We start from the raw sequence: 27,277 nt of genomic DNA on the forward strand, positions 1-27,277 counted from the left end.
CCCCACCCTTGTTTGAACCACGCTCCTACAAAGATTTCAATGGGATTACTCACAGTGCATAAAGTTAGGCACATGCACACTTCGTGCAGGATCAGGGCCTTGATGGAAATGCGTCTTAAAGAACATTGTTCAGGCTTTACACAGGCAGGGGCCTCCGCGTTTCTGCAAGCAGCCTGCGGGAACTGCCCTGCCCAGTGAAGTCTGTACCCTGGCCTGAAAAACATCTGAGCATAGCACGAAGGCACTTTCTTGGCAGATGCCAGATGTTCCTGCAAGTTTATGAAGAGAAACCATCGCAGTGTAATGACAGGTTTCAGAGTAGCAGCCGTGTTAGTCCGTATTCGCAAAAAGAAAAGCAGGACTTGTGGCACCTTAGAGACTAACAAATTTATTAGAGCATAAGCTTTCGTGAGCTACAGCTCACTTCATGTTCTCTGTGTGTGTGTATATAAATCTCTCCTCTGTTTTTTCCACCAAATGCATCCGATGAAGTGAGCTGTAGCTCACGAAAGCTTATGCTCTAATAAATTTGTTAGTCTCTAAGGTGCCACAAGTCCTGCTTTTCTTTCATCGCAGTGTAATCACTAAAGGCGGGAGGGCAAGGGAGGGGGCGCGGGGACGGGACCGGCTGCAAAGAGGCCGCTGAGCGCTCAGGACCCCATTCCTCTGTCTGCAAATGCCTGCAACCCCCGCAGGAGGAAGGCGCCCGAGATTGCTGGGGCGGCCCAAGGCTGGGAATCGCGGCGGGGCCGAGCCAGTCCCAGGGGAGCCGCTGACCCCGGGCCCCTCTTGCGACACGCGCTCGCAGCCCATTCCCCGCGGGCGCGCCCCGGGCCCGGCGCCTCCCGCGCCGCGGGTTCGTGTCCCTCCCAGCCCCGGGCGCAGCTGGGGATTGGCAGAGTCCAGCCCCTGGCTGACTCAGGCGCCGCAACCTTCCCTTATATGCTCGCGCCGACGGGGGGGAGACCGGCCCGACCGCGCTGGAAGCAGCTGCCGCTCCTCCACGACCATGGCCAGGCGGCCCCGGCATCTCCCCCCGCTCCTCCTCCTGCTGCTGCTGCTCGGGGGCTGCCTCTGCCCGGCCTCCCACGCCGGCCTCTACTTCAGGGAGGGGCAGCACTGCTACAAACCGGCCCCGCGCAAGCCCCCCGGGCTCAGGTGAGGGGGGGGGGGCGCCTGGCCCCTGCTGCTCCCTAGGGCGGCTGCAGGGCTGGGGGGGGCACGAGCAACGCCGCTGCTACTCCGGGGCCGCTGGCTGGGCGAGGGGCGTAGAGAGACCAGACAGCAGATGTGGAACATCGGGACGTGGGGGTGGGGGGTAATAAGGAGCCTGTATAAGAAAAAGCCCCACAAAGCGGGACTGGCCCTATAAAATCGGGCCATCGGGTCCCCCTAGGAGGGGCGGCTCCTTGCTGCGGGGAGACTGGGGCCGGGACTAGGGAGAAGCCGCGGTCAGCCTCTCTCGCGCTTCCCGAGCCAGGCAGGCAGAGCCCAGCCGCCGGCCGGAGCCTGCGGGGCCAGGGTCGCCGCGGGCAGGGCGGGATCAGCTGGGGCTGAAATCCCGGGATGTCCCTGCTCACGTGGTGCCGAGGCCGTGGCAGCCTCCCCTTCCTGCACCCTCGGGCTGGGCCCGGCGCCTGGCCGACCCGAAGTGGCCCCTGGTAACTGCACAGACCTGCACCGTCCGGACCAATTCGTTTCGATAGCAGCCATGCTCCTCACCATCCCCTAGGGAGGCGGGGAAACGGGGTGTCTGCAATTGGCCCCAGTTTCAGCAGCAGGGCCAAGGATTCTCTGCTTCTCTAGGGGGCAAATGGCCAGGGCCCAGCTCCTCAGAGGGAATTTGGTGCCTAAATACTTCTGAGGCTGTGGGCACAGGGTGATCATTGGGGGGAGACAGGGATTTGCCCTGCTGCTCAATTATTCCTTGATACAGGACTCCTGAGTGATGCAGAGGGGGAACAATAAACCCATCCTCTTAGTTTTGAGAGTAGATAGAAAACAGCCTGAAGCCTGGATTGTTTCATGTGAACTCCTGTGAAGTGCTGCATTGGGCAGGCCTCTCATTTCTTAATCCCCACTGCCTACCTGGGAGCCGTTTCTGTGAGTTAACACTAGTCACAAGACCATATATAGCAGAGCATTAAAGGTCATGGTGGCTAGAGCTGTCATGTGATCTCAAGCTAGGCTGGAAATTCACCCACATCATATTGAGACTGGAAGATTTTTTTTTCCTTTTCTCTCTCTTAACATATAAAAATCATCTCTTACTACTTTGTTTCCATATAGAACCTACTCTCGACCTCATGAGTACCTGGACATCGCTAAACTCCCCCCGAACTGGGATTGGCGAAATGTAAATGGGACCAATTTTGCTAGTACCACTCGGAACCAGCACATTCCTCAGTACTGTGGGTCTTGTTGGGCTCATGGCAGCACCAGTGCCTTAGCAGGTACTTGTTACTGGGTATCTGTTGTTACTGGATATTGATTTCTTGCCAGGCAGTCCATTTCCAGGATCCCCCAACATTCTGAACCCCTGATGGTGGGTATCTTCGAATTGCAGGATTATTATTAAGGAATGTCACTGCACAAGACCAAGGGCCTAACTCCTAAGTAGCTTTGATTATCTGAGCCGAGGTACCTGCCCTACGTAAGACACACAGAGGCAGGGGGAGAGGGGAAGGAAGAGTCTAAAATGAAGGTGGTTTTGGTGGAAGCAGGTACTGTAGGAATTCCCCAAATGGCACTTTTTTTTTCCTGGTGGAATATTCCATTGTGGTAGGGATGTCCTCCCTCATTTAGAATTATACAGATTAAAAAGGAAAAATTGGAGTGATTAAAACATATGTAGCAGAATAGACATTGCTTGTGGGGTGGGGATGTCGCACTCCCTTTACTGTACAGTTCTCTTCTCCCCCTTCCATTCAGTCACCCGTTAAGCCCCAGAAAGCCAGAAGAAGTAGGTAGATAAATTATTCTGTCAATATAGTGAAGACCGAGATACAACTGTGACTTCCCTTTTTTGGGTGGGGGAAGCAGCTCAGCTGGAGTTTAGCTTTGGGTGGAGGAGTTTCTCTGTTGCGTCTTCAGTGCAACAGCAGCAATGGGACAGATGCACATGGGGCTAGGAGCATGTTACACAGGTTGAGCGGACATACCGAAGAAGGGGAAGTCTCACAGGGATGAGATTTCACTACCTGTCACTCAGGGAAACAGAAGTACAGGTTTCATTGCCAGTGTACATGGCCCTCTGCAAAACACATGCAGATACCTGCAGAGCTTATCTGTTAATTCGTATCGATATAATACATAAACAGCGTCTGGGGTGGAGATGCAGAATAGAGACTAGGTTGGAGGCAGTAGGGGCTGATAAGGAAACTAGTCAGGGACAAAGATGGAGTTATGAAGAACCAGGTTTTTAATTAATCCAAAAATGCAGATACCCAGGCAGGGCTTGGTGATCATGTATATCAGGGAGCTGGACTTCAGTGTAAACGCAACTGAAGTTTCTGACTGGCTTTGTTTATAGTTTTGAGAAAAAAATAAAGGTGCCCAGGACATTAAAACAAAATCAAACTTATCAAAATTCCTTTAGTAATAGAAGGGATGTCAAATCTCTGCTTCCTTGCTTTCACTGGAGGACCAGGGAAGTAGAGTGGAAGTTTTCTCAGGGCTCAGTTGAAGCAGTAAGTGTCTCTACTTTTCATAAAAAGCTCTTCTCGCACCTCTGAGAAGAATTAATCATCATTATGATTGGGGTAGAAATATTACCCAAGGGTTCCAGTTAGGATCATAGCCCCCTCGTAGTAAGCACTGTACAAATGCTTATTATAAAGTCCCTGTCCCCAAAGAACTCTAAGTACACAAACAAGTAGGAGGGCAGAGAAAGCAAAGAGGTGGAAGAGCAAGTAAGAGTAAACCAAGCAAGTACAATTGGGCATAAACTGTCAGAAAATTTGGTCCTTGGTCTCTTTGCTGACTAACCTATGCAGATTTGAGATTTCAGAACTGAGCAGAACATCTAGTGGACCTGGGATCTACAGCCAACTATTGCCCCAGGTCACCCAGCAGGTCAGGGGTAGTCACTTGACCTCTCTTTTTCCTTCATCTGTAAAAGAGGGATGTGCTTCCAAGCTTTGTAAAGGGCTGTAGATGAAATGTCACATAGAAGAGCAAGGTATTATTGTTAGTTACACCTGAGTGCTTTCATAACTGGTAGATGTTAGGATTTACCTAATTACCAACTGAAATGAAAAATGTTCATCCAAATATATCTGCTCCTGCAGCCAAACTTAGAATGGAAAATGTTAGCTGCACTTGCAAAACACACAGGTTTCAGAGTAGCAGCCGTATTAGTCTGTATTCGCAAAAAGAAAAGGAGGACTTGTGACACCTTAGAGACTAACATTTATTTGAGCATAAGCTTTCGTGAGCTACAGCTCACTTCGTCGGATGCATGCAGTGGAAAATACAGTGGGGAGATTTATATACACGCAGAGAACATGAAACAATGGGTGTTATCATACACACTGTAAGGAGAGTGATCGCTTAAGATGAGCTATTACCAGCAGGAGGGGGGACAGTGGGGAGGAAGAAAACCTTTAGGGGTGATAATCAAGGTGGGCCATTTCCAGCAGTTGACAAGAACGTCTGAGGAACAGTGATTATCGCCACTAAAGGTTTTCTTCCTCCCCCCGCCCCCCCTCCTGCTGGTAATAGCTCATCTTAAGCGATCTCTCCTTACAGTGTGTATGATAACACCCATTGTTTCATGTTCTCTGCGTGTATATAAATCTCCCCACTGTATTTTCCACTGCATGCATCCGACGAAGTGAGCTGTAGCTCACGAAAGCTTATGCTCAAATAAATGTTAGTCTCTAAAGTGTCACAAGTCCTCCTTTTCTTTTGGCAAAACAGACAGACGCCATCATTTTGCCTACTCAGATTGGGTCATGGTGTGTCCACCTAGCCATTCTGTTGGCATACTGTAGGCTTTTGTACCCACAGCTGTCTGCAGATATTTAACGGATGCAACTAAGGAGACATAGCCGAAACATTTGGCCCATAATGAGCTACAAACAGTAAAACTAACAAGCACCAATTGCTTATTCTTTTGTTATTACCACAGATCGCATCAATATTAAGAGAAAAGGTGCTTGGCCTTCTGCCTACCTCTCTGTTCAGAATGTTATTGACTGTGCCAACGCAGGGTCCTGCGAAGGTGGAGACCACTCAGGTGTTTGGATGTATGCTCACAACCATGGCATTCCAGATGAGACCTGTAACAACTACCAAGCTAAAGACCAAAGTATGGCAACAGATTGCAAACCTTCCTAACTACTACTCACTCTTATTTGGCAGGGTTTGGTATTAGCTTTAAAGGAACTTAAATATAATTTAGTTAACACAACCATTTCTTTTTCTGCTTCTACCTACTGCTGGCTGCAAGTGATGCACCTGCTATCTGCCTAGGAGCAGCAGGTTCCCTTAGAGTAGTTGTTTGGGTTTTTTTGCAGCAGAATCAGACAGCATAGTGAGTTACCAGCATGTCTGAACAAGCATCAAACATCCCGGTTGCTAATTTGAATTCACTAGTCACTGATGTGCATCGGTGCTTCCATGCAGTAATATTTAGAAGTGTCATCTTAAGTTACAAGGGCAGAACTTCAGTCTGTTCTACTTACTTGCAAACAAATCCCTTGAATTGTTTCTGTAGCTCCACAGAAGCAGTTTAATCTGCATACTGAGACACTTATCAGGAAGTAGTTTTTATAACGACTGAAAAGCATGTTTGAAGGCTGTCACAGATAAAGAGCGCATATCATTGAAATATTATTGACTGGAGACTGCCTTAATTAGCAATCTGAACTTGCATCTTTATTTAACCTGAAGAAACCAGCAGTTTTCTCTGCTATATTTAATCTTATAATTATGGACCCTGAAATGGAATTAAAATTTACCATTAATTATATTTCATTTGAATAATTAACTAAGAAGAAAAACACTAGCTTGCAATGGTAATCTAATGTCACTGCTTCTTTATAGCATGTAAGAAGTTTAACCAGTGTGGAACATGTGTTACTTTTGGGGAATGCCACGTGATAAAGAACTACACGCTCTGGAAAATTGCTGACTATGGCTCTGTCAGTGGGAGAGAAAAAATGATGGCAGAAATCTATGCCAATGGTCCAATCAGGTAAAGACAGTATTACAGGATAAGAGTTATCCTGTTCATTTTTATTAAAGTTGTTTCCAGTTTATCCCAGGAAGCTTGCAGAGCCTCCTTATGTAGTTCATTCAGTGCTTCTTCACCAGAACAGGCCTTAGCCTCTGAAGACTGAAATGTGCTAAACTTTTGCACAATATCTTATGATACATAGACCCACTTAAGTCAAGAACTTTTCATTTGAAATGTGTGTGTGTGATGGACACAGTTCTCCTTTAGCCTGCTATAAAAATTATTTTTGAATGAAGAAGCTCTTTTTGCTTGTTACAGTTGTGGCATAATGGCTACTGCACAGCTGGATGCATACACTGGAGGACTTTATGCTGAATACAACCCCTCAGCTGTGGTGAATCACATTGTATCTGTGGCTGGCTGGGGTGTGGAAAACGGAACTGAATACTGGATTGTCCGTAACTCCTGGGGCGAACCATGGGTAAGGAAGAGAGAGAAGGGATGTGCTCAAAGAGATTGCAAAATGAAATGCACATTTTTAATAACTCCAGAAATTTCTGTATTACAAGCTGTACAACTAGCTTGTTTATAAAAAACTAAGTCTCCCTCTTAGCCATAGGAGTTGTCTCAATCTGTGATTTTTAATACAGCTGACAACAAGGAAAAAAATCTAAATGGAACATAATGCTACCCTGCTACAAAGAACACCACATAAGGCAATAAGAGCAGGCCAGCCTCTGTGCGGTGTCAACTCTGTAAATCCTAATGCTGCCCTCATATGTATATGCAACTCCCACTGAAGCCAGTGGTAAATAGCTATTGGAACCATAAGTCACAAACCCATTTGGCTATGGAGAGTAGGATATGGAAATTAGATTCCTGGCTGGAAACAAATGAGTTCACCAGAGAACCACTATTTCAAATATGCTTGTTTTGTGAATCCCACTCAAACCCTTTGCAGGTATCTGCCTTCATCTCTAGTCACCCTTGCTCTGCCCAAAGTACACTGCTTATGAGACAAGTTACTTTGTTACTAATTTATAAACCTTTTGCCAATACTAATGAAAATTAATTTACTATAGGGTGAACTGGGCTGGCTGAGGATTGTGACAAGCGCATATAAAGGCGGAAAAGGAGCTGAGTACAATCTCGCTATTGAAGAAGATTGTGCCTACGGGGATCCTGTATTACCTTGACTGTTTCTAGAGTTTATGGGGTACTTTCTAGCTCTGAAATTTTATTTTTGTTTTTTCCTCCAATCAAGTGTTTGTTTTTGTTTTTGTTTTTTTTTAATTAAAAGGCAGTTAAGAGGAATTAGCCCAGGTCACCCTTATGTTTTAAAGTGGAAAAACTGCCTCTAGATTTTTAACTTACACTGCATATTTAAAAGCAGTTGTTTGCTTAAAAGACAAACTTGCTTATCCTCTGCTTTATGTGCCCGGTACTTACCAAGCAACTTATCAGAAGTTTTAGGTACAAATCCTCTCATTAGAAAAATCATTCACTTGACAATATTTAATCTGAAGGAATATATAAGATTTATTTTACACTTGTAAGAAAGGAGGTTTTCCTTCTAGTACAAACTTTAAAGTTTACTCAAAGTAAGAGGTACTGATTTCTTTTTAAAAAAAAATTTGGGTTTAGAGACTTGTAAATCATATACACAAAATAAATATCACTGAGCTACATAAATGCAGAGACCATACTATGTTTTTTGTTCTCTATTTAAAAACTGTGTCCTATAGTCACATCCTGTTGTTTTACTAAGGCATGTGTTGCATTGCAGATTGTCATTTTTATCTGATTGAAAGTGATACAACAGTAACCAAATCTCTTTAAAACTACTGGAAAATGTTTAATATAAACACTGATTGTTATTGCCTGGTGCTTTCTTTGCTCTAATTCTAGGCTTTGGTATTTGAATGGCTGTGCTATTTTTCTGTATAAGAACAATGGCTGTTTTTTTTTCTTTTTAAAAGGGGGGAAGGGGAGAAAAGGGGAATAGGGTTCTAATGAGACAACTTTTAACATGTGCTTTTAGCATATAAGGAAAGATGGTATGTTATCTTCCTCTTTCCTGCTTATTCACCCTGATGTGCCTACTTCCCTAATGGTGTAAATTACAACCCAGACCATATCAAACATTAACTGAATCACAGTTGTTCAACTGACATTGTTTATGTTAAGTAATTAGAGGGTGTGCAAGTGGATTGTAAGTTTAATGGAATTTGTTTCTCAGCATTAACTTAGTGGTACCTATGGCAGCATCTCCTGGCATGGCACAGACATGGTTTAAACAGAATCTGTACTTTAGTTAAATGCCATCATGAAGTGCCAGTGAAGGATGAGTGGGGGAATGGAGCCAACTTCAATGATACTGCGTGTATAGGAGTGAACTAAGGACACCTACAACTCCACAGAAACTGAGTGCCCCATGTCACAAAGGGTCCTGCTCCTGGTCTGAGATGCTAATCAACCACAACATACTACACATGGCAGTATGTACTGAAGATCACATTTACCTAGAGCAGAGATTAGGGTCTGCATTTCAGATATGCTATAGGGGAGCTACAGCATTCTGCGTTTCAACTTGGCAAGTTAAGGAGAAACTGATCTTCCAATGTCTTAAAACATCTCTAATTTCCAGAGCCAGAGAATGCGCCAAGCTCACACAGCTGTTTTTTGTTTTAAATAAAAGCTTACTTGTTCACCTGTGACCTACAACTGACAGGCACATTACTCATCTACAGTTGTTTCATTGTGAGAGGGGCTTTATTTTATAAATTATTAGCTCCATCACTGTCCCACTGATCTTTAGCACCATTGCTGCTGCTACTTTGATAAAGCAATACCAGGTCCAGTCTTTACCTTCAGTCTCACTGAGAGAAAACTCTCAAAATAGTTGCCTAGCAAAATACAGAGGACAGTCTAGGGGCCTATGATCCATATTAGAACATGCAGCATTGTCTCAGATACAGTATAGGATGAGGGCCGCAAGAGCTACATTTATTCCTAGTTGTGACAGATGTTCTTTGTGAACTTGACCAAATACCTTTCCTTTAGCTGTCAAAAAAGGATACTAAAACATTAAGGTTGCAAAGTTAATAGTCTTTAGTTACATGGTCGCATGTTAGCATAATTCATATATGCAAAGTAAAGGTGCATGGGCAACCTCAGTTCTGCACTGCTGACTCTTGAATGCTCAACTTTGCACCCTTGTTATTCTTTGAATATTTTTTTAAGTTAATTTTAGGTTTACTAAAAATCTAAGTTCCACAAGATGGAGTCACAGTGACCCACATGGGTCATCAGCAGGGTTGTCCCTTGAGGTCCCTACCACTGACCTTTCACTTGAAGGCCAAAATATGGTTGTAGGGGCAACTTGAATTTTGACATTTCCTAATTCTTGAAAGCTTAGCCTTAAGATTCTTTTTAACAGTAATAGGGAGGAGTTAGCTATCAGCCTCTGTGAGCCCACCACTGGTAGGGGATGAGGTACACTAGCTGATCTTGGATTTCACTGCTATTTGCTGACAGCAGAGTAATGAGACTGAAGAATCCTGTGTACCATTCCAGTTTCTGGAAAGGAGTGTTTTCAAGTAATTATAAACCCTTTTACCCTCCGCCCCATTGCAGGGGAGTTAGATTGCTTCCTCCTCACTGCCAAGGCATCAATAGGGGGGAAACATAGAAATGAAAACAAACATTCTCCCTCTGTTCAGTCCAGTTGCTAGGAGCAGCAATTCCAAGGCAAGTCCTGCTTTGCTGCTACAGGCAGGGAAGGAGCACGCTCAGTACCAAATGAACACTGTTGCCAGCCTCTAACAAGCCTCAACTTACCTTGTGCAAACTGGATTTTCAGAGGCCAAATGTGTGGATTTTCACAGGAACAGCAAAGACCATTTGCCTGAGAGCAGGATGATTCCTGCTTCAACACATGGAGATAGTAGAGCTTCTCATTGAAACAGTTGTAAGAAATTTTTCAAACATGGGCAAAACATTCAGCATGGAAAACTGCAACCTGAATGCTTATAATTTGGTAAAGTTTCAGCTATTGAAAATAATTTATCATGGAAAGTGTTAGCCACCTTGACAGCTTTTTATATGGCTGTCATGTCATGGAGTGAGTTGTGCTAGGCACTGTATGAAAAGAACAAAAGCTTACAATTTAAGTAGAAGACAAGACAAGAGATGGATATAGACAGGGGAGAACAAGGAAACAATATTGGTCAGCATGGTAAGCACTAGTCATGGCATACCAGTGGCCTAGCCATTTTTTGTAGGCATCACAGCAAAGGAGAGTTTTAAGGAGGATAATGAGGTAATTATCCCAATGTTTACAGCAAGCCCCTCCCAACCACGAGGGGCAGCAGAGGCAAAGCATGAAAGTACTTGCTTGGAAAATTAACAAGAGGACAATGGAGGCCAATCCAAGGCAGGAGTCAACGTCTCAACATCAAATGAGAAACAGTAATAGGGTGGGTACTGGCCATGAAAGGCTTTTAGAATAAAGACAAACAGATTCTTTTTGGTGAGACAGAGAAGGGGGAACTTATGGAAGACTGCAAAAGAGTTAAAGTTGGGTGTCCCTTCTACCTTATAAGACCCCAGAGGTGCCTGAAGCCTTATATTTTAAATGTTGACAAAGCACTTTGGAATGCTCTAGCACCTTCCATTCAATAACTAGGAAGCATTATTTATGCAAAAGATTCACCACCTTTAAGCAATGGGCCAATGTTATGGAAGTAATAATCAAGAGTTGATGCAGCAGCACTGTCTCTGATCTCTTTTAGGAAGCACTGTCCCCTTTACTCAACTACTACAGATTACAGTCTGATAGAAAGTCCCACTTGTATTGGGAGCATGGGGTGGGGGGGGAGGGGGAGAAAGTTCTTGCAGTTTGCAGAAGAGTCCACAAACAATGGCAAGTTATCTTGTGTATTAGTGCACCCATGCCTGCAGTATCTCATTACCAGAGACTCATGAACACATTTATAACCCACTTAACTGGCTGTTTTGAGGGTTTGGTTTCTTTTTATGAATGGTTACTCTAAACAATTTTGTGCCCATCATTAGTTACAAGTGCAATTTATCTGGATGAAATTAAGGCAAATAGATATCAACATTCCTTAAAATGGCACGGCAAGTTTGACTTCTCTGTGTCCTATTTTTTTCCGGCATGCGTTTTGTGTATGAAACAAAAAAACACCCCCCAGAGTTAGGTTTTAAAAAGTTAGGCTAACCATATAAAGCATAAAAGAGGTCTCTGTCAAAGTACTGTTTATAAAAATGTAGATTAGAATCTCAGTGGTTTATTTCCACTGCACTTCACACTAAATTAGTAAATGCTAAAGTAATTAAAAAAACCTACATCAAGAAGTGTTTATATATATTCAGATAATTTACCTACAGTACCAACTATGACATGGTAATGAAACTTACCAGTAACATGTAACACATCTATTTAAACAAAACAAAACAAAACAAAAAGAGAGAATTCAGAACAAGGCTGCCTGCACACAGAATTTGTTTATCCGTACAGAACTAGCCTTGATTATTACAACTCAGTTTGCATTCCACACTGCATGTAGTTTTTCAGAAGATGATTTTGTAGGATATCCAGAACACTCACCTGTGGAATGCAATGATGAGAAAAATCATCCTGGGTTCTCTGCAGCACAGGCCTAACTGTGCTCATCAAACCACAAGTGCTGCGGGACTGTGTGTGTGTGTGTGTGTGTGAGAAATATTACACACACACACAGGATCAGTAGAAGAAATTTCTACAATCTGTGAAAGTAACAAAAAACATTCCTTGAAATATGACTATTTCTCATGCTGCTCTTAGGCTGGCAAACTGATATTTGTAATAAAAATATCCTGAAGTATTAATTCACTTATGGATTGACCCTTTCCCAAAGATGCAATAGAAGACCTCCAGAATAAAGTTCACAGTTACTGTGCTATATGGATCAGCAAGCATCTCTACACTTCTTCCTTGTTGGCTGCCATTGTATTATCCAACTACAGAACCCTACTGGTGATGGGCATGGCAAAGTAGTGATTGTCCATAACCTCAGTATTCATGGTGCTCTGCATTCTTGTTTTCTCGCTTCCTCAGTTCACCATAATGAAGTTAGATTTGCAATGAGCTTAAAGAAAAAAAGATTTAAAAAAACTGTTCAGCACATTGTTTTGGTTATAATTGCTTTCATGTGCAATGTCTGCATTATATAATTCGTTTGTGACAATTCAGTAAGTTAAAATCTAGGAAACAGATTGACCCTTTTTGTTCTGATGCATAAGTGCACTATGGAGGCAATAGGAACGGACTTGCACTGCTATACAGAAGCACTGGTGAAGGACTTTCAAAGGAAGTCCCATCTAGCCATCCCTGCTTAAAGGAAAAATCTCTCCACATGGGTCTTTAAGAGGAAAGGGAAACTGGAATGTACACAATAGTGCCTGTATGATATATTCTGTTAAATGTAATCCCCCTCCCACAAATATCTTCAGAATGTAACACGTATGTAAGGAAGTGAGGAGTGAACAAACATCTTACCTATGAACTCTGTGACAGGGTCATGTTCACCTTCTGTTTTAATAGTGCCTGCAATGCTTTCATTCTCTAAGATTGGAAGGAAAAGCTGCACAAAGTCTGAAGTATATGGAGGAGCAATCACATCCAGTACCTGAGATGTCAGACAGAGAACTGTGGGTTACTTTTCCAGTTTGGTGATTGGCAGAGACCACTGACTTGTGTTATCCTCCTTCCTTAAATCAAACTGGTGGTATATTACTAATTCACATTTCTTTCACACCATCTCTACTCTCCAGCCATGCTTTGTCCCTGTACTGCCTCTAGCTTGCTGATGTTGCAAACAAACTGTTTAAATCACTACAGGAACTCCTGCCCCCTGAAAACAGTATGCCATGTCCTAGTGAGTGTCCGGTGTTAAGTGTATATCTCAGAATCTGATACGTCTTGAAGTACAGGTATTTGTAAAATCATCAGTTAGTAATCTCTACAAACAGTCTAATCCAAACAGATATAAAACCTATATTAAATCTCTTCTGGTTGTGTGCTAGTTGTCCCTTTTCAAAGCAAAAGGAACAAAAAGAGCAACATGAATAAAAGTGAGCAGCTGACCTCGGTAACAAAGTATCTAATGAGTGATATGTCTGTGTCTAGTTTCTCCAGACACTTGCGGATATAACCAACGACAGGTAGGACATATCCCCGACTGAGTAAGTGAACCATTCTGTCCAGAAGGGTTTTCTTCAATTCCAGCTGAAAAGACAAGAGGGGGGAAAAAAACATACATATGAATCAGAATCACCTAAAAAAAAGGTGTTATTGTTCATCCTTATCAATTCAGTCTGCCAAGTAACTTTTTATGACGACATAATATTCTTGAAGCAAGTTCCACTGGGAATGTTGGGGCAGCAAGATCAGTCGTCATGAGTCTAACTAACAGACAAGGAGCAACATAAAGAACAAATCCTTTAAGTATCACCTGTTCCATGACATCAAGCTGGGAGTGTTCTGTTTCAAAGAGCTTGACAAGAAGTTGCAGAACTTGGGGGTGAAGCAGCTGATGGCACGTGCTGATCTGCAAATATGAGGTAGTGTTAAGATTACCAGTATTTCTACTTTAAAAGACAGTTATTCAAGCAGGCTTACCCTTATTTTCAGTTATTGATCCACTGCTCGGTACAGAATTCTTCAGGATTGAATGTATACAACTGCCATTCATCCCTTTGGGGGCTAGAGTTGCCAACTCAGTGGGACTTGCTCCAGGAAATCCCATCTCATTGTACCAAGCAGTTAACTCGGGGTACTGAAATGGATTCATAACAGTAAACTGACTGATGTAATCCAGCGTATGGCTTCAATGGACTTTGGATCAGGCCCTTAGAATCATTCCACTCACAAACCTAAAAATTGCCATTGCCATTACCATCACCATTCAGTAACATATCCATTAAGGTCTTACCTCGTCTAGTAAGGCCAGATGCACTGGAGTGTGATCAGTCTGAAGCTGAAAATATCGTGGTTCTGACACTGTCCAGTCCACCCACTTTAATACACCCATTGCCACCACAGGAAACCTAAACAGAATAAGCTCCATTAGACAAACTGATTTTAGATGCTCCATCCTAAAGTTTGGTCTTAGTCTTGCCTACAAATCAGCTGAAAGTTTCATATTTAACTTAGATTAGAATTAATACTCAGAGAGGAAAAGAAATATTCTTCCTGCTACCAGCATGTTCAGAACAGGCTCCATTGATAAAGTAAAAGGAGATGCTTAGCCTAGAGAAATTCCTTTTCCCTTCATGAGAATGCTCCCTTAGCATAGAATGGTATGTCCCATACACCGTGGGCAAGATGATCTCGCTCCATATAATCTACTGTAAGGCTGAGCAGGCCCAAGAATGTTCCTGTCAGATTACTCAACATCAGCTGTCTCAGGCTTAGGGGAGGGTGGGGATTGGGGGGACTGCGGTATGTGTGAAAGGAAAGATTTTTGTGCTGAGAAAGATTCATTAGGTAGGAAAAAGAGACTCTGATGTGACTCATCTCCTTCCAACTGTACCAATGCACAGTCTTCTACAGTGCAGAACATTTCAGTTTGGCGAACAGAGTAATAAGATGGAGGTTAATTAAGTCGGCTTGATTACAGACTGATCCTGATGAGGTATATTTGGAGCCTCCATGTTGCTTATACCCTTGCAAATATGGCCATGAGAGATCTTTCACATATATGCTCAGAATGATGATACCCCTAATACTGCCCACAAGGAAGCAACTGCTCTGGACGAGTGAGCTGTGAATAAAAATGGAAATAGCTTCCCAGTTCAACATTCCCAGAAAAGATCTTTTGGGACCTAGTTATCTATCCAGAACACAGAAATTATATCAGGACTTATTACTGAGAAGTACACCTCCCCATGAATAGCAATTTTGAAGACTGAAGGAGTTTCACAGAAATACTACATGTTCTCCCAAGGGCTGCAGCGCAGATACATTACATAATACAGAAAAGAAAGAGAAGCAAGAAAAAAAACAGACAGAAGCCAACATCTAAATAACAATCCTCTGAAGCCAGTGACATGTGTAGCATTATGAAATACAAAACAGAGCTAGCTGCAGCTTGCACTATTTGCTTCCTTTTATTACAAGGTAAACTATACTTTCTTGTTAACAGAAAGGAGTTTCAGCTCAGGAATAGACTTTTTACCTACCTGATGCACTGATAGAGGGTGCTCAGCTCTGCAACCAGCTCTGAAGCTCCTTTGTTCTCATTGCAGCACAGATTGTGAACAGTTTCAACAGCTTTTGAAGTCGATTTGAGCTCATCTTTGTTTATGCTCACTCTCTTGTTCTGAAAATATTTCAGAATTAAGCTCTGAATGCAAGAGTTGTGAATTTACAGGAAATTGTTGGCTGTTTAGGGAAAGAATTATTATATGACACGTCTTACATAGCTTTACCTTTCACAATGCTGAAATCAGTATATAAAATTTGTAAAGTAACCGAAGTACAGATGAGTGTAAAGTACTATGAATGTTTATCTTAAAAGGACTATTTTCATAATTTTAAATTAATTCATTTGCTTCTAAAAAGAGAGTTCAGATTTTCTAGCACAGCACAGACCTGCAGTTGCTACTCTAAGATACAATGGCAAACCCCCCCCAAACATCTAATTCCAAATGTTTGCTCTACTGGCCTAATCTACAGAAGAGTTCCCATTTTTTTCAGTGGGAGCTGGGGGTCGTTAATTCCTCTGAAAAATCAGGTGCTCACAGTTTTAGTCTAAGTAATGATGGACCTTAAACAACATGCCTGGATTTTCCTTAAGTATATTTATATTAATGCATTAACTTTAACTTCTGCACAAAGAATCTGATATTACCTTTTTCCATGTCTCCACTACACTGGCTGCATATGCTAATATGTGGATATACTTGTGTTTATGGTCCTGATTGATCTTAGCACCTGGCTTAAATAGTGACTGCATGAAAAGGTCCAGAAAGGCGGGCACTCGAATCTGTGAAGGAAACACAGGGTTTCATTAGTGCAACAGATTAAAAAGCACCAAATAAATAATATCTGCATCTTATGTACACACACAGAATAGGGTATAATAATGCATTAGCTGCTGAGTGACAGACCAGCTGGTTTAATGGGTCATATTTTTAAAGAGACTCAAATCAAAGTGCTGGCACAAAGTGGAGAGTACAATGAGTAGCACAGACATTATTATTTAGAGATCTAAACTTTCCTGTTTATTACTTGAACTGCACACATAATCAGGTATTTAGAAATCTAAACAGGATCATTTGCACCTGTAATTAACTGTGGGGACACTTTTTAAAATTTGACCTAATAGATCTTTTCCATTTTCAACTTCAGGGAAATGTTGTAAAAGCATTCATAATTAGATGCTACAAGTAGCATGATCACATTACCGTACCCCTTAATGAGAGGGGTCTCCATAATGAGTAACTGAGTGCTAGCAAGCAGTAGCACTTATTACTATCTCTTATTTTGGTGTTTGTACAGCACCTTGTGCGATGGGGCCTGAAGCCCTGATTAAGGCCTTGAGATACTTATGTCACAGAAATAAAAAGAAAAATTTAACAGTATAAAGAGGTAACTACAAACCAGTTCTACTGGAGGTGGGTCCATGCTTGTAAACATTTTGAACAGGACTGTGATGTCTGCTGGATTCAGAGCTCCTTTGGATAACATGGCACCGAGTGCTTGACATGCTCGAGGGTAGGAGGCTGCAGTACCCAGGGCTAGAGTGATCTGACTAGCATCATGGCCTCTTGGTAAAGAGCAAGACACACATGGGCATTATATTTTTCTTATTAAAAAATGGAAACATGTTAATTTTAGCCTCAGAAACATACAGATACAATAATCAGTGTTTGTCAGCTAGTGTGCAGAAGACAGCCTTAAAGACTGAACCCTTTCCTCAGTGAGATAATACCAATGTGGCTAAAGGAGGAAATAAAATATTTGCATAGGCTATTTTAACAAGTTTTTACACAATCAGAAAATCAACATTAATTAATTCTTTCATAATTGCTATTTTAGGTATCCCAACACTGGAAAAAGGGCTCGTTTGTTGCTCTGTAGATAGTTGTTTATTGACTACACCTGAGCAGCTCTCTTACTGTGCAGCTTTATCCTACTATGAGCAGGATGAAGAAATTTAGGAATTCTCTTTGTCAATCAAGAATGAGCAAAGCTGACATTTTGTGATTTACCATACTTTTACCAGTGAAATTCTGCTCGTGCGAGAAAGACAAATTAACAAGGACTTACTTCTCATGAGCAAATCGCTGAACCTCCTGAGCAATCCTGTGCACAGCAGACCCACCTTGCTCTTCTTGGGCTAATATGGACATCATGGATTGAGCAAAGAGATATGTGTGTTCTCCATGGCAAACCATTTTCTGTGAACACATTCAGGAAGATATTATTGGCCAGTCTGAAAAATCTAGGTCACCCTTCAACAAATATATTGCCTTAATAGCAGCAGTAAGGTTAGTTATGGTGCTGTCCAGTTTTGGGTCCCACACTACAAGAAGGATGTGGAAAAATTGGAAAGTGTCCAGCGGTGGGCAACAAAAATGATTAGGGGACTGGAACACAGGACTTATGAGGAGAGGCTGAGGGAACTGGGATTGTTGAGTATGCGGAAGAGAAGAATGAGGGAGGATTTGATAGCTGCTTTCAACTATCTGAAAGGGGGTTCCAAAGAGGATGGATCTAGACTGTTCTCAGTGGTAGCAGATGACAGAACAAGGAGTCTCAAGTTGCAGTGGGGTAGGTTTAGGTTGGATATTAGGAAAAACATTTTCACTAGGAGGATGGTGAAGCACTGGAATGCGTTACCTAGGGAGTTGGTGGAATCTCCTTCCTCTGAAGTTTTTTAAGGTCAGGATTGACAAATTCCTGGCTGGGATGATTTAGTTGGGGATTGGTCCTGCTTTGAGCAGGGGGTTGGACTAAATGACCTCCTGAGGTCCCTTCCAACCCTGATATTCTATGATTCTAAATAACTGAGTAAGATATAATGTAAATGGAAAGGTGATCGCATAGAAAATCCAGTGCAGAATGACATCCTTGTATGTGATGCTATTCCAGAACAAGCTAGATCTAGAGATCCTGCTTCACTTTACTACGTAAAAGGCTTCTTGGAATTCTCTCTTCTGTACCCAACTGCCAGATCTCATGGTTTTCCAGTATTTCTCTCAATAAATTTAGAGAATTTATTAGCATTAAGTTATCCAAACCTCACTACAATATTTAACAGAAAAGAACACGAACTTGTCACAATTCAGGGCAACTGCATCTGTATTTCCCCTCAGTTGTACACCAAGGGTACCTACCCTCAGACATCTCGCTCCGCATCTGTTGCCTCTCACATTTCTCTATCCCTTCTGACTGGAGTATTCCCAGGTTGCACAAGGGTATTCCCTTGACTTTACTTTTAATTCCCGGCACAGAAAGGTTGCCCTAGGACACCTGCTTGTTTTCTCTTCAGGACGGAGAACAGTATAATTGCTTGAGATATAAGTTACCGCACAGTTATTTCTAAGCAAGCCTACTTTATGCTTAAGAGGAAACCTATTAAAAACAATAAGAGACACATCCTAATAAGCTTACCAGAGTCCATCCCAAATCTCACGTAGGCTCTGGCAGGTGCAGTATTTTAATACCCCTATCCTAGGGGCATCCTTGTGGTTACAAGCTCATCAGAGCTTCAGCTCAGAACAAGCACACAGTCTTATGAGGCCCCAGTAGGCCAAGTCCTTCCAATCCTCCCCTAAGCACTGGGACCCTCCATGAACCAGGGGTCCTGTCCATTTGCTGGAACAGGAAGAAGGCCCTGAGACAGATTAAACGCCAGGCTTTTATGCAGAAGAATTTCCTTTGTCCGTTGGTCCCTGAAGAATCCAATTTGAACGAGTATATTTATTTCTCTGCCTGAGGATGACTTCAAAGGGTCGATAATGGAGGAAGTATATTAGCCCCACTCCTTACTAGAGAAGGTACATACAATGCCACAATACAAACACAACGGCATTTTTACTGCGATGTTCCCAAAGGTGTTAACCCTAATGAATGAGGTTTAATTTAGTAAGAGCATCAGCAGCAAATTCCAAGTCCCAGACTTCCCCCAGAAATGTGCATCTTTTACTGCCCAGTCCTCTCCTGGACAACACAAATTCATACACTATTAATAGAAAATGATATGCACAAATCCGGTTATCTCAAATGGAGTTTCCCAAACACTTCAATCCAAGCACACTGTTGGATGCTGAGGAACTTCCAAGAGTTGCTGCCTTGAGGTCCTGCACCATAATCAACATTCTTCTGGGTGTAGATTTTCTAGAGCACTACAATTATGCCAGGACTGATACCCCGCTGTGAACTGATAGCATGTGTCAATCAGGACACTGGTGATACTGCTTAAAGCATAATGGGCTCTAAAATTCCTGCTAGACTTCTGTACCTTCAAATTATTCAGATTAATAAACCTCAAAACGTGTTATCTCAGCAGCCCATACAACCCCTGGTGGTCACGACTCTGAACAGTATAAAAGTTATTTTTGATGCATAACTCTTAGTGTACAGTTTTTTCTGTGGGCCCATAAACAAGACTGCATAACTATTTCACAACATTCTGAAGATACGCTGAAGTTTCTACACCTCCCTTATCGCCAGGGAAGCAGTGAGATTCCTTTTGACAAAAGGTAAAATGACACTTACCGCAAACTCTGGGAGGTTCTTCTCAAGGTTTTCTTCCCCTCCATCTAAAATTGTAGCCAGAGAAGTTCGTAGCACTCGAGAAAAGACTTCTAATTGCTGACATGCTGTTGATACACTGGTTATTTCCCCTTGATAACCGGCATCAGATATAAGCTATAACAACAAACAATGCTTAAAATGATTTTTGTATCTCAGCACATTTTAGCAAGATTGGATGAAACTACACTGCACAGAATGTTAAATGAGTCTCTGCATACACTCCATGGAATCCAGGTAATACAAATAAATAATAATCAGCATCTAGACACTGACTGAAAAATATGATAACAGGACAGGTGGATAAACCCAGGTCATAACATGGGGAGGGATAGCTAGGGAGGAATAGCTCAGGGGTTTGAGCATAGGTCTGCTAAACCCAGGATTGAGAGTTCAATCCTTGAGGGGGCCATTTAGGGATTTAGGGCAAAAATAAGGGAGGGTACTTGGTCCTGCTGTAAACGCAGGGGACTGGAGTCAATGACCTTTCAAGGTTCCTTCCAGGTCCCTTCCAGCTCTATGAGATAGGTATGTCTCCATTTATTAGTGGGGAGGGATAGCTCAGTGGTTTGAGCATTGACCTTCTAAACTCAGGGTTGCGAATTCAATCCCTGAGAGGGCCATTTGGGGCAAAAACTGGGGACAGGTCCTGCTTTGAGCAGGGGATTGGACTAGATGACCTCCTGAGGTCCCTTCCAACCCTGATATTCTATGATAACACACTCCCTGTACCTTCTGGGGAAAAAAAAATAAATAAAACCTCTAGGACATAATATAAAACAATACATTTCCATTCCCTCTCAGTGAAAGGTTTTGCTAATGTCATAAATTGTTAAAGCAGTTCACATAAAATATAAGAATCACCCATGAACTAAATTAAGCTTCCTAATTAAGTGTTTTCATCGCTATCTGGGACCATTAAGTTACCTGCAAAACCTTACACAAAACAAGTTCACGGAGCAGTTAGTCTCCTGGATCTCTTACGTGCACACAGGCAAGCCAGGAGACTATCTACTTCTTGACACACTACCAAAAAAAGGTTAACCATCGGTCAGCTGTTCTATAAAGTACACGAAATGGGCTGGTGGTCAGTCTCCCTTTACATCACAAAAATACACCATAACTGTAGGCATCCTTGCAAGTGGTTTAAAGGAGGCAATCAAGAATGGGTCCCCTGATACTTAGTGAGGTACACTGTGGTGAAGCCTGTACTGAGGACATCTGTACAAATATCTACTCTTCACGTAACCAGAATGCTATGGATTTCAGTACATTATATTTCATAAACACTAAGCTCACTTTAAGAAGCCTTACCACATGGCAATCATAATGAGAATCGTTTAGATTACCTACAAATGAAATGTAACAATTTACGATTAAAATCCACACATATAGATTACTGTCTTTGATCCTTGATTTAGCTATGTCAAACTAAAAGAAAAACATTTCCAAGATGCAGTCTGAAACATTCTTCCCATAGAAAATAACTCTGTGCATTTTAAGAGTTTTAACAATAAGAAAAGGAGAACTTGTGGCACCTTAGAGACTAACAAATTTATTTGAGCATAAGCTTTCGTGAGCTACAGCTCACTTCATCGGATGCATTTGATGTAGCTCACGAAAGCTTATGCTCAAATAAATTTGTTAGTCTCTAAGGTGCCACTAGTTCTCCTTTTCTTTTTGCAAATACAGACTAACACGGCTTCTCCTCTGAAACCAGAGTTAACAATACGATAAATAGTATTAATATGAATGCCCAAGAGATTGGGGAAGGTTACAGTTGGCATGAATGGAGGAAGAATTAGCTTATTACTGAAACAATTATTTCTGTTTATTAGACTCCAGTAGTGATTACCTTGACAGTAAAATTAAGCATCAGGCAGTCTGGATGGGCTTCAGCCAGTTTGTAAAAAAGATCTCTCCATGTAGGATGTGCTATCATTTGCTCAAGCCAGGCTGGAGTCTGCAAAAATTACAGTGACAGAAAGAAACACTGCTGTACAGTGCCATAAAAAAACTGAATCTAAACATTTATATAATCCAACAGATTCCACTTTTTAAGCTTATCCAGAGTAAAATTTTTACATGCATTATTTCAAGAGTCTTGAAAGAGAAATAGCTAACTGGAACCTTGTAACAAATAATATGTATTCAACACTGAGCAGTTTCCACTGTCTAAGTGAACCTACAGGGCTGCTTAGATACGCAGAGTAATTTTAATAAAGGGCTAAGTTTTAGAAAAGTATTTTAGAAAAGAGGAATCTACAGCTTCCTTCCCCAGTATTTGAATCCAAGTGCCAAATTTACCTTGATCTAAAGAGATACAACCTCATAAAGATGAGCTCAGAGACATTATGTCCAAGTATTGCAACCCTGAGTTTGGCCACTGAGCAGCTGGTCTGTACTTGGCCATGGGTATTCTATGCATTACCTCGCCTTCCTCTGTAAAGATGGAATCTGCTTTCCGAGGGTCAAAGTGTTTGATGAGTAAACTTTTCAAGTGATTTTCTACAGTTTCCTGAACCTGCACCGGCTCAACACCTGCAAGGAAGGAAATGTCACTGGGTGGAATCTCAACTGTCAGAGTAGTAGCAACTCCTTGAAGTTTCTCATTGCTATTAGAATAATAGAACAGAAGTCATCTAACAAATTAACTAAGAGGCAAAAAGGGAGACAGTATTCAAAACTCAAAATAGGAATATCAAGCAATATTAGATCAGATTTGAAGGATTTCTCTTTCCTAAACACAGACCTACCAGCTGTATTGCACAGACGCATACATGTGCAGGTTACACTAATCCTTTTCTCAACTTGTCTTCTCTACTCATGTGAGCAAGCTGGGCACTGACATTTATAAGAAACCTAAATAGGTTGATAAGTATGTTTCAATATCTTGTCTGTTCACAAGAAAACATATGGAGAATAGAGAGTGAACCTAGATGGCTACAAACTAAAAGACAGCTGCTTCCCATATGATAGGTTCAAATACACACCCACCAGCCTTCCAAGTATCCTTTTGAATAACGTGTAATGAAGTAACCAGTATCTGTACTGTGATCACAGTGATTTAAGACATTTCCGACGGTGTGCATATATGCTTTTCATACTAGTTGCATTTGAATCTACCAAGATGTAGATTTCACCTCTTCATTACACCATGGCAAAGATCCAGCAAAATTTACACTGTGAACTTGCCCTGTAAGAGGCAGAACTGCAGAGATCCCAGAAGTTTTGGCAGTAAAGAATTTCATTCTAAATCAGCACTTTTGAGAACTGCATTTACAAAACTGTATATTTAACTGATCCACAAAAAGCAGGCTGCAAACTAAAATGTAGTTAAATCAACATTAATTTTGTTATGCTATAATAAGATGTTAGGTATTTCTAGAGAATCTATCACAACACTACCTAAACACTATTCTCTTCACATGGGATTAAAATAATAGACAAAAAGCAGAAAGTCTAATAGACAATAGCTCCTTTCATACTACAATTTTAGTATTTTTAGTGTTCATCACCACACTACCTCACTTATCCCTTGGGTACAATTGTGTTCTATTAGACAGCTGCCACATCACTACACAAAAGTGGAACTAAGAATATTCACATTAGGTATATCGGGATTAAAGGCAAAAAATGAATTTAGTCATATATTTCGGTATAGAATGGCAACTTGGACATCATCCACCTTTTGGGTATGATCAATGTTATTTCTCAAAAAGAAAAGGAGTACTTGTGGCACCTTAGAGACTAACAAATTTATTAGAGCATAAGCTTTTGTGAGCTACTAATAAATTTGTTAGTCTCTAAGGTGCCACAAGTACTCTTTTTCTTTTTGCGAATACAGACTAACACGGCTGCTACTCTGAAACCTGTCAATGTTATTTCTGCGAACAGTTCAGAGGTTTCTGATGTATAAAGAAAAACTACAGCCAAAGGACAATGTTAGGCCACTGTAGCATACCTGTTTGAATGAGCCACTCTGCCAGTAGATTTACAGTTTGTGCCACTGCAGTATAATTCTCTGACAGCAGTTGGATAACATTCTCTGGAGAGCCGCCTGCCTGGAAATACCTGACACAGGGTTTTTTTTTTTTTTTTTAAAAAAAAAAAAGCAGTTATTTCAAAACTGAAGAAACAAAAAGGACCCCACCCCTATGTAAAGACAGAACAATGCATTCAGGTATCATTTTCACACGCTTTCTCTTACATGCAACATATTACCATTACGTATCAAAATCTTTTACACTCACCTTTTCAGAGTGTTAAATATAGAGGGTTCCATTATATAATCTCGAGTGGAAAATTTATGCAAACATTCTTGCTGGACTTCAGCATCATCTTCTCCTTCTCCATACTCATCATCCTGCTGTTTACAAACACAGAGTCCGAGTAGTTATTTCTCTTTTACATTTGTTTTTTTTTTCTACTGTGCTAGTTACATTTTAAATATCTTGCTTGTTGCCCATAGAAGTGCACATACACCATGATTTCCTACAGCAAATGCCTTCTACAGTAGAAAGCACAAGCTCTTAACAGAGTTTACTTCAATACCTACTGCATTTAGGGGAAAAATGTATTTTTAGAGAGGAAAATGTATTTTTAGGAAAGCGAGCACAATCAAACCTTAAATATGAATAATACTGCAACTGTAGAATCAGGGCATTAAATTATAAATCGCGTGGAGCAAAACAAGTCTCTTGCCTTTATACTTTTTCAGCATCAACTGTGAAAAAATCCAGGCACCAGAAGCAGCCATAAAGAATAGGATTTTTAGAAATACACCCCACTATTTACAGTATTTGCCAGGTGAAGGGGCACTGGCGGGGTCTAAAGATCAGCCATGATTGCCAGGAACGCCTCCCAAAAAGGACAGGGGCTCAGGAGGGCACAGGTTTTGATATCACACGGGAAACCACAGTTATTTTAAATACTGGCACATTTGTTTTTATTATTATTACTCCTGACAGTCACAGAGGGGGAACAACTCCCGGGCCCGCTCTGCCCACGGTGAGCAAGCAGGAAGCAGGCGGGCAGACATGTGGGGAGCACCGAGGACACGACAAGCCACCCTCAGCACGGCAAGCGGGGAGAGCCTGTGCAAGGGAAGCCGTTTTGGTGATGGCGCAGCGGGGACAGGCCAAGGGGAGAGTCAGCCTCTCGGACCACCCCTGGGGAGTGGAGCCAATATCCCCGCCTCTGCTCCCGCTCCGGAAGGGACCTCCAGCCACAGCCCCTCAGCCAGGCTCCAGTCCCCGGTTCTGCCCTCGCCTCTCACCGCCCCTCCATCCGCATCGTCCCCCCACTCCGCCGCGCTGCCGCCGAAGTAGTCAGCGTCCTCCATGGGCTCCTTCCGCGGCGAGCCTCCGACTGAAAGCCCCGCCCCGCAGCCCGGCGGGCGGGCGGGCGGAACCAGGCCCGGCCCAGGGGGAGGGTTCCCTGGGGGGCGGGTCCCGACCGAGGGGGGGGCCGGGCGGGGAAGAAGCTGAGCAGGGGCCTGGCGCCGTTGGCTGGGGCGGGGCGGGGCGGCGCGCGCGGGTCACCCTGAGTAGCGCGTGCCCGCTGCCCGTGGGGGCCCTCGCGGGCCATGGCGGCGCCTTCCCCAGCCGCGGCTGAAACGGGCCGCGAGCGCGGCGCCGGCTGCGTCACACGGCGGCGCGCCACCCTCAGGTGTCGCGGGAGGCCGGGGCCGACCCCCATTTGCTTTTCCGCGCAGGGCGGAGCCCCACGCTGGGGGGAGGCCGCCGCCGCCGCCGCCGCCGCCAGGGCTGCCCGAGCCGGTTCGCCCGCCGCCGTGTGGCGCCCGGCAGCGGGCCGGCGGCTGGTACTGGAGACAAGAGCATCTCGCTGCAACTTTCAAAACATCGCCCCTGTTTTATGTAGTGAAATGGTCACAGCTGGGCAAAACTCGGGGGTTTAAACCGCCGCCGCCGTCGCCGCCGCCGGTGTTTGTGGATTGACACGTTCACGGCTGCAGGAAGGTAGGGGGTGGGGGACAGCAAACCAGGGGCTCTCAGACTTCATTGCAGGCGACTCCCCTTCTGACAACAAAAGCTACTACGGGGGGGGGGGGACTGAAGCCTGAGCCCCCCGCCTCAGGCATTGGGGAGGTAATGGGGGGGACAAAGTCCGAGCTCCATTGCCCCATGCAGGTGGGACAAAGTCAAAGCCCAAGGGCTTCAGCCTGGGGGGGGGGGGCCTGTAACCTGAGCCCCACGTGGTGGGGCTTGGGCTTCAGCCCTGGGTCCGAGCAAATCTAATGGCAGCCCGGGTGACCCCATTAAAACAGAGCGCCGTGACCCACTTCGGGGTCCCAGCCCACAGTTTGAGAACCGCTATAGTAGACATTAAGATTCAAAAAGTTAAAAATTTATAACTGTTAAAACAAATGATCAATGTCACATGTCAAAATATACAAAGTAAATATCCTTGCATCAAAATCAAGTAAGTTCTCAAGCAGCATTTTTCTTACTTTGCCTACCCATAAATGTTGATGATCTTCAGTAGAGATATTTTCTTGTATGTTTGTGTGTGTACTGTGAAATTGATTATTTACCAACATTCACCTCTAAAAAACAAATCCTTCCAAGCTTACATATGGGGTTTGATGGCAGCAAGCCGCAGGTTAATAAACAGCAGGTCTGTGAATATCAAGAGAGTAAGTTTGAAAGATCATCTATGAGTCCACTTCTCCAAGACGTCTAGCACCTCTCAATGCCCAGAAGGTTCCCACCACCTCACAGGCTCAGATACCTGGTCAGAGATGGTTCAAACAAAATCTGGGACGCATTGCCAAGGGATCTTTGTCTCCCAGCCCACTATTCCATTCTCCTGTACCGTGCCAGCTGTTTGTGTAGGTGGTGGTGGTGCTGCTGTTATTCCCAAAGAGGCTCTGGTCCAGGATTTACACCCAAGGAGAATAGTGGGTGGAAATTATGTGTTAATAAGGAGGAAAGAAACTAGGATGCATTCTGACCAGAGCCACAATAAAGGGAGAGAGACTCCAAATCCCAAGGGTTCTCAAGTTATCCCCGTGATTCACTTTCTACACCATGTATCACTGAAGAATGGGTCCTTAACATCACAATAGCATTAGTGGGTCTCAGAAGTCTCCTGCAGTTACAGGCGGCCTGACGTGAACGGACTCTGAGTCGTCTTTACAACAAGCACATAAGACATTATGAGATAGGATCATTGTTTTGGAGAGGAGAGAGATGGGTCTATGGATGAAGCATATTGTACTCCTGGGGGAATGCTGCGCCTCTGTG

At 43.1% G+C, this 27,277-nt stretch overlaps 2 protein-coding genes across 2 annotated transcripts; one reads left to right on the forward strand and one right to left on the reverse strand.

The window, feature by feature from the left end:
- Positions 1-592: 592 nt before the first annotated feature.
- CTSZ (cathepsin Z) lies at positions 593-8,058 on the forward strand. Its single transcript, XM_038369577.2, has 6 exons — positions 593-1,158; positions 2,290-2,453; positions 5,132-5,311; positions 6,049-6,199; positions 6,500-6,662; positions 7,264-8,058. The coding sequence occupies exons 1-6, from the start codon at positions 677-679 to the stop codon at positions 7,375-7,377; spliced, it is 1,254 nt and encodes a 417-aa protein (XP_038225505.1). The 5' UTR covers positions 593-676; the 3' UTR covers positions 7,378-8,058.
- Positions 8,059-11,549: 3,491 nt separating this feature from the next.
- On the reverse strand, positions 11,550-25,541 carry NELFCD (negative elongation factor complex member C/D). The gene is made up of 15 exons (XM_038369568.2): positions 25,288-25,541; positions 24,263-24,378; positions 23,974-24,083; positions 22,441-22,550; positions 21,865-21,972; positions 19,974-20,126; positions 17,520-17,650; positions 16,851-17,016; positions 16,099-16,233; positions 15,428-15,567; positions 14,179-14,293; positions 13,699-13,794; positions 13,332-13,472; positions 12,744-12,873; positions 11,550-12,333 (listed from the first exon to the last, which is right to left on the reverse strand). The coding sequence occupies exons 1-15, from the start codon at positions 25,351-25,353 to the stop codon at positions 12,299-12,301; spliced, it is 1,752 nt and encodes a 583-aa protein (XP_038225496.1). The 5' UTR covers positions 25,354-25,541; the 3' UTR covers positions 11,550-12,298.
- Between the last annotated feature and the right edge of the window lie 1,736 nt (positions 25,542-27,277).

This window comes from Dermochelys coriacea, chromosome 13, assembly GCF_009764565.3.
Source record: "Dermochelys coriacea isolate rDerCor1 chromosome 13, rDerCor1.pri.v4, whole genome shotgun sequence".
NCBI lineage: Eukaryota > Metazoa > Chordata > Testudines > Dermochelyidae > Dermochelys > Dermochelys coriacea.

Excerpts from the sequence above, each read along its gene's own strand:
- NELFCD (XM_038369568.2), bottom strand. The coding sequence starts at position 25,353 with ATGGAGGACGCTGACTACTTCGGCGGCAGCGCGGCGGAGTGGGGGGAC. Across the intron at positions 24,379-25,287 it reads ACGATGCGGATGGAGGGGCG|CAGGATGATGAGTATGGAGA; the intron begins GTGAGAGGCGAG and ends GTTTGTAAACAG. Across the intron at positions 14,294-15,427 it reads ACCCTCTATCAGTGCATCAG|GTTTCCTGTGGTGGCAATGG; the intron begins GTAGGTAAAAAG and ends TATTCTGTTTAG.
- CTSZ (XM_038369577.2), top strand. The coding sequence starts at position 677 with ATGCCTGCAACCCCCGCAGGAGGAAGGCGCCCGAGATTGCTGGGGCGG. Across the intron at positions 2,454-5,131 it reads CAGCACCAGTGCCTTAGCAG|ATCGCATCAATATTAAGAGA; the intron begins GTACTTGTTACT and ends TTATTACCACAG. Across the intron at positions 6,200-6,499 it reads TATGCCAATGGTCCAATCAG|TTGTGGCATAATGGCTACTG; the intron begins GTAAAGACAGTA and ends TGCTTGTTACAG.